General features: G+C 41.3%; 1 protein-coding gene across 1 annotated transcript in view; it reads left to right on the forward strand.

Moving 5' to 3' along the window:
- The window catches only part of TCHP (trichoplein keratin filament binding), a 40735-nt gene extending 31123 nt beyond the window's left edge, over nt 1-9612 (forward strand). Inside the window, exons 12-13 of the mRNA XM_073672846.1 lie at nt 6392-6535; nt 9494-9612. Coding sequence (XP_073528947.1) covers nt 6392-6535; nt 9494-9526 — 177 coding nt within the window. The 3' untranslated portion in view covers nt 9527-9612. The remainder of the gene's footprint in view (nt 1-6391; nt 6536-9493) is intronic.
- The last annotated feature ends 331 nt before the right edge of the window (nt 9613-9943 follow it).

A 9943-nucleotide genomic window follows, 5' to 3' on the forward strand; every position in this document is an offset into this window, starting at 1 on the left:
CTGTGCAAATTGTAATGGAAAACAGTCTGAGCATCTGCGTTGATAAAATTTAAGGGCTTTTGCATTATTGTTCAGAATAAAATTTAATTGTCAATGTTATGCTTATGTTAGTATATATAATTTTATATATAAATCAAAATAAATGTTATTATTTTCTGGCCACCTACTTTTGGACCACACTGTATATGTGTATATATATGTGTATATATATGTGTATATATATATATATATATATATATATATATATATATATATATATATATATATATATATATATATATATATGTATATGTATATATATATATATATATGTGTATATATGTATGTATATATATATATATATATATATATATATATATATATAATTTATTTATACACACTGCTCAAAAAAATAAAGGGAACACCCAAATAACACATCCTAGATCTGAATGAATGAAATATTCTCATTGAATACTTTGTTCTGTACAAGGTTGAATGTTCTGACAATAAAATCACACAAAAATCATCAATGGAAATCAAATTTATTAACAAATGGAGGCCTGGATTTGGAGTCACCCCCAAAATTAAAGTGGAAAACACACTACAGGCTGATCCAACTTTGATGTAATGTCCTTAAAACAAGTCAAAATGAGGCTCAGTATTGTGTGTGGCCTCCACGTGCCTGTATGACCTCCCTACAACGCCTGGGCATGCTCCTGATGAGATTGCAGATGGTCTCCTATGGGATCTCCTCCCAGACCTGGACTAAAGCATCCACCAACTCCTGGACAGTCTGTGGTGCAACGTGACGTTGGTGGATGGAGCGAGACATGATGTCCCAGATGTGCTCAATCGGATTCAGGTCTGGGGAACGGGTGGGCCAGTCCATAGCTTCAATGCCTTCATATTGCTGGAACTGCTGACACACTCCAGCCACATGAGGTCTGGCATTGTCCTGCATTAGGAGGAACCCAGGGCCAACTGCACCAGCATATGGTCTCACAAGGGGTCTGAGGATCTCATCTCGCTACCTAATGGCATTCAGGATACCTCTGGCGAGCACATGGAGGGCTGTGTGGCCCTCCAAAGAAATGCCACCCCACACCATTACTGACCCACTGCCAAACCAGTCATGCTGAAGGATGTTGAAGGGAGCAGATCGCTCTCCACGGCGTCTCCAGACTCTGTCACTTCTGTCACATGTGCTCAGTGTGAACCTGCTTTCATCTGTGAAGAGCACAGGGCGCCAGTGGCGACTTTGCCAATCCTGGTGTTCTGTGGCAAATGCCAAGCGACATGTTCCTCCTTGCACAAAGGCGGAGGTAGCGGTCCTGCTGCTGGGTTGTTGCCCTCCTACGGCCCCCTCCACGTCTGTTGGCGTACTGGCCGGTCTCCTGGTAGCGCCTCCAGCCTCTGGACACTACGCTGACAGACACAGCAAACCTTCTTGCCACAGCTCGCATTGATGTGCCATCCCGGATGAGCTGCACTACCTGAGCAACTTCTGTGGGTTGTAGAGTCCGTCTCATGCTACCACGAGTGTGAAAGCACAACCAACTTTCAAAAGTGACCAAAACATCAGCCAGAAAGCATTGGTACTGAGATGTGATCTGTGGTCCCCACCTGCAGAACCACTCCTTTATTGAGTGTGTCTTGATAATTGCCAATAATTTCCATCTATTGTCCATTCCATTTGCACAACAGCATGTGAAATTGATTGTCAATCAGTGTTGCTTCCTAAGTGGACAGTTTGATTTCACAGAAGTTTGATTTACCTGGAGTTATATTCTGTTGTTTAAGTGTTCCTTTTATTTTTTGAGCAGTGTATATATATATATATTACAATGCCCTCCATCCTGGTCCCATCTTGATATATATATCTCCCATCCTGGTATATAGGTTCCCCGTTCTGCCGCTGTTCTTTAATGTATAGAAAAAAATATACCATTATACTCCCCTCGCCTGCCTCACAGCATCCTCTTCTGAAGCCAGGCAGCTGATTTCAGGATGCAAGCCACAGGAACACATGATGTCACCTCCATGCACCTCCAGTCACGTGCACCTCAACGTCAGCTGCTTGCCTCTGATTGTCTGGCAGCGTGTATTGCCGTGCACAAACCTGACGAGTCTCTGCGCCGCGATGCACTGAATGTGCGTCTGCGGTTGTTACGTCCCTGATTATGTGTCAGTCTATAAATTACAAAAAAGCAATATTGTAAATATGTGGCTTTGTGTGCCTGTAATTCAGAAGATTTCCTTTTCTGCATGGTCTTTGAGGTCTGTACTATTACACTGGGGAACACATTTTTTGTTGAGTTAGATTTGACACTTATTTTTCACTAACTTTTGGCTCCTGAATCCAAAAGTGACCCCAGTTTTTCTCTATCACAACTTTTTAAGCTACAGGATACCCTCCCTTTGTCTCCAAAACCATACAAAATAGACATGCAATGGAAGATAATGCCAAAATAACCTGAGTGTAATGTTTATTTAAAGCTGTTTTGTTCATACAAAAGATGTGGTGCTACTGTAAGTCAAATTGTGTGCAAGTAGTAAAGTTAGGTAACAGTTAAAGGGGTATTCCCATCTCCCAGATTCTATCCCAATATGTAATAGGTGTAATAATAATAATATTAGCAAATACCTACAATTAGAAATGTAGTATAGTATTTTTGATTCGCTATGTCTCTTACTTCATGTGCAGGTATTGCGGGACCTTAGGTATCCATGGTTACGGCCACTGGCAGCTAGATAACTAACTGTCACTATATCAGTGGACGTAACCATGGATACCTAAGGCCCTGGAATGCCTGCACATGAGGAAAGAGACATAGCGAATCAGAAAAACTACACTACATTTCTAATTGTAGGTATTTGCTAATATTATTATTATTACACCTACTACATATTGGGATAGGATCTTGGAGATGGGAATACCCCTTTAAGGTAAAAATTTACTCTTAGGCTATGTGCCCACAATGCAGAAATGCTCCGGATTTTTCCTGAGCGTTTCTGCATCTCCCTGGCAGGAAAAACGCATGCGGATTGTACATGCGGATTGTACATGCGGATTGTACATGCAGATTGTACATGCAGATTGTACATGCAGATTGTACATGCGGATTGTACATGCGGATTGTACATGCAGATTGTACATGCGTTTTTCCTGCCAGGGACATGCGGATGTGAAGCGTTCTTCACTTGCATTTCTGCATGCGGGTTGTCTAGCGCTTTTCCAAGCGATTTTAGCATCACTTGGAAAGTGCTTGACAACTTGGTCACACTATATAAATCCATGCAAACGGCAACAGGTATGGATTTATGTTGTGTGACCAAGTTACAGCATCAATAGTAAAAAAAAAAAAAAAAGAATAAAAATAATAAAAAAAAACCATTATACTCACCTTCCGATGGTCCCCTTCTCCGGTGCGTCCGGTGTCTTCGGCGGCTCGCGGCTCTACAAAGGGCCTTCCATTATGTCATTTAGTCATGTGACAGGTCCACCGACTGCCGACGTCAGTGGTTGCGTGACCTGTCACATGACTAAATGACGTCATGGAAGGTCCTTTGACACCACCGCGAGCAGCCGAAGAGCCAGCAGCGCCGCCGGGAGCAGACAGGGGGCCATCAGAAGGTAAGTATATGTTTTTTATTTTATTCTTTTTTAACTACATGTACTATGGTACCCGGGTCTGGAGGAGAGACCCGGGTACCATCTGCGCATTGAATCGCATAACATCCGCATGCATACTTGTATGCATGCGGATGTTATGCGGCTCAATGATAGTCTATGGTGGCTAAACCGCCGCGATTCCGCAAAATTAATGGACGTGCTGCGGATTTTTCCGCAGTGGAAATTTCCGCAGCATGTGCACAGCACATGCGTATTATCATTGGGGACCATTGCAAACCTATTAACAAGCCTTTTTTAAGCGTTTCCGCGGCGTAAATGCTTAAAAAAAAGCATAGTGGGCACGCAGCCTTATAGCTTTTCCTGGAGTGTTCAATCTGTGGAGAATCTGGTCCGATGCTCCGACAACAATAGTGAGCCATCATATGTACATGACATTTATCCTGATACTGGCCCTCCATAACCTTCAAATCTTGATGGAATCATTCACCTTTCTCATCACTGACTGCACCAAGATTTTCCGGAAACTTAGCAAGATGGCTGTGCAGAAAATGCAACTTGATGCTTGTATTGCAACCAAGCATTTTGTAAAAGCTCTCCCAAGAGTTTGTGGAGAATTTCGGGGTGATTGTTTGATTGCGTATTTCCAAGAAAGTCCTTTACAAGGTCTTTGAATGATAGCCAAGCATTATTTTGGAGTTCTGACATTGTCCCGATGAAATGTTCATCTTTGATGAGCTGCCAGATCTGTAGACCAGTGTTCCCCAACTGCAGTCCTCAAGACCCACCAACAGGTCATGTTTTCAGGATTTCCTTAGTATTGCACAGGCAATAATTCCATCACCTGGGCAATACTCAGGAAACCATGAAAACATGACCTGTTGGTGGCTCTTGAAGACTGGAGTTGAGGAAACCTTGCAGTAGACCATCAAACACACCTGCCTTTATTTTTTCAAATGACAGGCTAGGAAATGCCAAAATGAGGTACTTAAAACAGTCTCCTTCAGTTGGCAAATCTTTAACGAATTGCTTCATGAGACCCAGTTTCATGTGCAGAGGTGGGAATATAATGTTCTTTCTATCAACAAGTGGCTCATGTAGAATGCTTGGATCACCAGGTTTGAGGTCAGATCTTGGAGGCTAATCCTTCATCACCCAACGCTTCTCACAAGCTCTGCTGTTCTACATGCACAGAAAACAAGGATACTTGGTGTATCCGTGTTGCTGACCAAGAAGTAAGCTTACCAATTTAAGGTCAACACAAATGATCCAATTATGTTTATGATACTGCAACAACTCTGATTCTTTATGTCTTTTTATTATTCACAAAGCAAACCGAATAGCCAATTGGGACTGCACCAAATAAATTGCCATTGTGGAGTACACATTTTAAGCTCCGCTTTGAGCTATGAACAGTCGCCATTCATTTGTGTTATAGAATGGAATCTCCAATCCTTAAATTAAACCATATATGTTATGGCATTACACAAAACCACTGTCACTTCTAAAGTATTGCAGAAATGCACTTTCTTTGGATGGAAAGTAGGATACCATTACTCCTTCTTCATGCAAGTTTTTCTCATGCAGTCTTGATGCTAGGAGTTCTGAAGCCTTTTTTGATAGTCCAAAATCTTGTGCCAAATCGTTCAACTCATGCTGAGACATCTTCAGTTTCAAAATCTTCATCATTGCTGTTACTTTGTTTCTCACCAAAATGCTGTTCTTGAAAATAGGGTAGTTCAAGGAAAACTGGCACTGGGATTTCAGCTGGAGGAGGCACTGGACATGTAGTTAATGGTAGACTAAGATACTCTATTTTTTATATATTTTTTCTAGTTATATCCTGAAGTTTTGACTTGACAAAAGTAACAGCCACTGCAATGATCTCTTGGTTCTCGCCAAACCATAGGTATATAAAATGGTATCCTCACGTGTTCCTTTCGTCCGCATCCGTAAACTCTCAAGACTTATCTTGTTCACCAAGATTTGCTTTGAAATATGTAAAATAGCCTTGCTTGATAAATGTGCTGATGTTCATCCTTTGTTCATCCTTTGACTGGGAATGGTGAAACTGCCACAGATATAACAAAAGGAATCAGGGCTGTTCAGGCACTTACGACAAGACAGACGTGATCTGAAAGAAAGAAGATAAGTGTGTAAATAAAATCAATTCTGGTATCCCCTTGTATACAGACTTTCGGAATACGTTTCACTATATAGAGCCTTAGATACTGGTCTGACGCCTCTCACCAAGCCAAACCAGAACTCACACTTTGCACTGACGAGGGGCAGTACCCCGAAACACACTGTCTGCAAATTGAGTTTCTGGCTTATATCCTAAGTCATGTGATAAGGCCCATTAAAGGGTCGATATTGACTTTTAGGATTGGTACTTCATGTAGGTGGCACTAGAGTTCTGGTCCTCTCCCTCTCTGAAGAGACAATTTACTATATAGAGCAGCATACAACCTCTCGCCACACTGTCCTCGTGTAACTGAGTAGCCTAGACAAATAACAACCTGTTGCCACTCGCCAAGGTCGTCCTCCGGTCTTCCCACCTCAAGGCCGGTTCACTCTCAGCCAATAGGGGAGTGCTACTGCTACCCTCAATCCAGCCAAGAGTAATCGCATTAAGATAAGCTGTATAGATACGTAATAGAAGAAAAGTAACCACTGCTTTGAAATCAGCAGAAAAATCAAACTCAACAAAAATTATGCTCAGAATTGTTCCCCAGTGTTGTAGGTGTACATTATTCTAATGCGAAAAAATTAATCTACTAGATTTCTGAGCGGCGCTTGCAAGAAAGAGAGACCATGCTCCGCCTGGAAGAGGAGGAAAGAGAGGAGAAATTGGCAGAGGAAGAAGAAAATTATTTGGAAGAACAGGAGGCAGGAATCATGACTCAGAGAGGTTATCAGGAAAAGGTAAATGATCCTAGTACTATAGAACTACATTAGATTGATATTATGATGTGCCTTTTTATCTTATTAAAGGGAATCTGTCATCAGGTTTTTTACCACCTAATTTAATGTAGAGGCCGAGGCACTGATTCCAGCAATGTTTTACTTACTGAGCTGCTTGCTGTAGTTTTGATATCAGCAGAAAATGATCACTAGTAAACCTGCTGCCATGTAGTCCAACCTCACCCTCACCACTGTTTGGCAGCTTTCTGCCTATGTACAGTGTATACACAGCTGTCAATCGTTGTGGGCGGGGTTATACAGAGCTCACATGTGACTTTATCAAAACTGTAGTTAGCAGTAAAGTAAGTGACACTTCACTGTAATCAGGGTCTCTGCCCTTATTGCTCATATGGATTAGCAAAAACCTGGTGACCGATTCTCATAAGTATGCGCACAGCAAAAGGTATGGGTAAATTGTGCTGCTTGTGCAATATGATTTATCTTCCACAAGTTCAAGGGGTTTTCCAGTAATTGTTTCTATATCGCATAGACTTACCATAAAGATATCAAACTGACAAAAGAAACTGTACTTTGCTTACCTACTGCTGCTCAATAGCTGCCTCTGCGCTGCCGCCCCCGGTGTCTGCTGGTAGACTGCAGCTATGATGTAATGACCACAGCAGCCAATCACTGGGCTCAGTGGTCTCATGCCCACCACCCTAGTATCACTGCTGCGCCCAGTGAGTGGCTGCAGTGGTCACGTTTGCTGTAGTCTACCAATAAAGAGCAGAAGCATAGGCAGACTGCCAGCTGTGGGGCAGGGGAGGGTGGGGACAGTACAGTTTGTTTTCACCTGTGCATAAACATTGATTGGAAAACCTTTTGACTGTAGTCTGGTCCCAGTGGACACAGTAGCAATTTTCAACCATTTGCAGAAATTTCTGAAACCATTTAGCATTGGATTGTTATAGAGGTTTGTGCTTGTATTGGCTAAGACTACGTGAACATCGTTCATCTGTTGGCCAATGGAAATAGCAGTTTAAGGCCAAGTTCACACAATCAGTATTTGTAAGCCATGAACAGGAGTGAGCTCTTGTGATGGAAGAAGTGCAAATTTTCTATATAGTTTTCGCAAATTGCCCCTTGGATGACTGGACAAACCTGCAGCCTGGGTTGTATGAGTTTGCCCCTCTGGTGAAACTTATTGCGGTTCTAAAGGTGAATCTTCACTTTATCTAATAAAAAGATGATGATCATCATGCTGAATCCACCGTGTCGTCAGCACTTCAGCCTTGAAGTGTTAGTTTTGGATGGAGTGGGAGATTTAGTCTATCCACTGTATGTCGTGCAGAAAACCATTTTGATTTTGTTTTGAAAAATTTTAATAACATTCTTTAAAAATCAGATTACAAAAACACATAATGTATATAAACAAAGGAAATAGAGTAATAAATGGTTGATTTGACCACAGAGAAACCATTCTCTATATAACCTTTATCATATAGGTCAATGAAGTAATATAAATTATTGTGCAATAAGTTAATGAATAACAAAGTAAGCTTTAAACCCTTCACGTCATATGACGTATATTTAAGTTCTATATTGTGTCCCTGCCTAGAGCTCAGACGCTGAGCCCGCATCTTTACCTGCACATGACAGAAGATTTAACCAGCTGGTATGTGCCTTTAACAGCTGCAGGTGGAGCAGTGCTCCACCCTCAGCATTTAACACGCGCTGTCTGGTGCGTCAAAGATCCCACCCATCACGCGATTGGGGGGCGCTGATGGGTTGCCATGACAGCCAAGGGTCTGCAGAAGACCCTGGTGTCTGTCATTACAATACTTCTGTGAACGCTGGTTTGTGGCCGGCGTTCATAGAAGATCATGATTTCTGCTATACATAGCAGTGCTGAAGCCTTGCTATGTATAGCACAGGCAATCGGACGATCACAGATTCAAGTCTCCTAAGGGGACTATTAAATAATGTAAAAAATAAAAAAAAAAAGTTTTTAAAATAGGAAAAAAAAAAACCCCACAAAACACAAGTTCTGTATTCAGAAATGTCCGCTCTATCAAAATATAAAGTAAATTAATCTGATTGGTAAACGGCGTAACAAGAAAAAAAATCAAAATGCCAGAATTATGTTTTTTTTGCCACTGCAACATTGCAAAATGCAATTAGAGGCGATCAAAACATTCTACCCCAAAATGATATCAATAAAAATGTCAACTCGGGGCAGAAAAAGTAAGCCCTCACATTGCCTCAGATCTGGAAAAATTAGAACGTTATGGGTCTCAGAAAATGACGACAAACGAAAAAAACTTTTTTTCATACAAATCTGGAATTTTTTTTCACCATTTAAATAAAAAATAAACTATACATGTTTGGTATCTGCATACTCATACTGATCTGGGGAATCATAATGGCAGGTCAGTTTTAGCATTTGGTGAACGTGGTAAATAAAAGATAAATAAATAAATGGTGCCATTCAAGAGTCCAACTCATCCTGCAAAAAAAATAAACAAGTCATGGCTCTTGAAGAAGGGGGTAAACAATGGAAAATGGCCATTGCCTGAAGGGGTTTAACAATAAAATGAAATGAGGGCCAATAACAATTGCCCAGGTTTCTTCCTTTCTCCCATGAGAATTCCAGTGATTGTAGAGGAAATAGTAATAGAGGATCTCATCCTTGTGGTGCGTGGCTTAGTAGTGGGAAACTAAGGTAACGTTATCGGAGGATCTCCCATCTTCAGCCTTAGTTTTGGACCAACTACATGATTTCAACTATCTTGTAAGGATCTATGAATGTGGTGAGGAAAAATTTTTGTAAAGCATATTTTATTTTTTTATGTCTATACTAACCATAGACGCCTGTTAAATTAGGGGAAGGGCGATAGGGATATATTAAATTGAAATGTGATACAGAAGCCATGTGTAATGTTGTATATATTCGTGATTTCCAACTTTTATGTTTTGCAGGTGTTTAGCCGCCCACGGCCTGCTTGGTCTTAACAGATAAGATGTACCAGGACTGTCGATAGCACAAAGAGGACATTTTATTTGCTTTCTCTTTCCCATGTACATAACGTGTGTTTGTATGCGGAATGTATAAATGAAAGGGGTTGTCCAGATAGTACTTTGTCACCTATCCGCGGGATAGGTGACAAAGTACTGATTGCTGGGGGTCTGCACCAGAGACCCTCACTGAACAGCAGAATGAGGAAGTTTTATACCCGATAGGGCACTTAGGTCCTTATTACAAGATGGAGCAGGTCGGATGCCTGAACTGCTGCTCCTTTCTAACGGGGATAATGGTTCCCTGTTCTTCCTATCAGTGTGGGTTAGGTCGGACCCCCACTGATCAAAAAGTTATTGCCAGTCTTATGGATAACTTGTTGTCTCTGGCCAGCCCCATGTAACACTATTTCT

Source organism: Phyllobates terribilis, unplaced genomic scaffold (assembly GCF_046119375.1).
Source record: "Phyllobates terribilis strain yellow unplaced genomic scaffold, ASM4611937v1 Scaffold_1__5_contigs__length_1240528914, whole genome shotgun sequence".
Classification (NCBI taxonomy): domain Eukaryota; kingdom Metazoa; phylum Chordata; class Amphibia; order Anura; family Dendrobatidae; genus Phyllobates; species Phyllobates terribilis.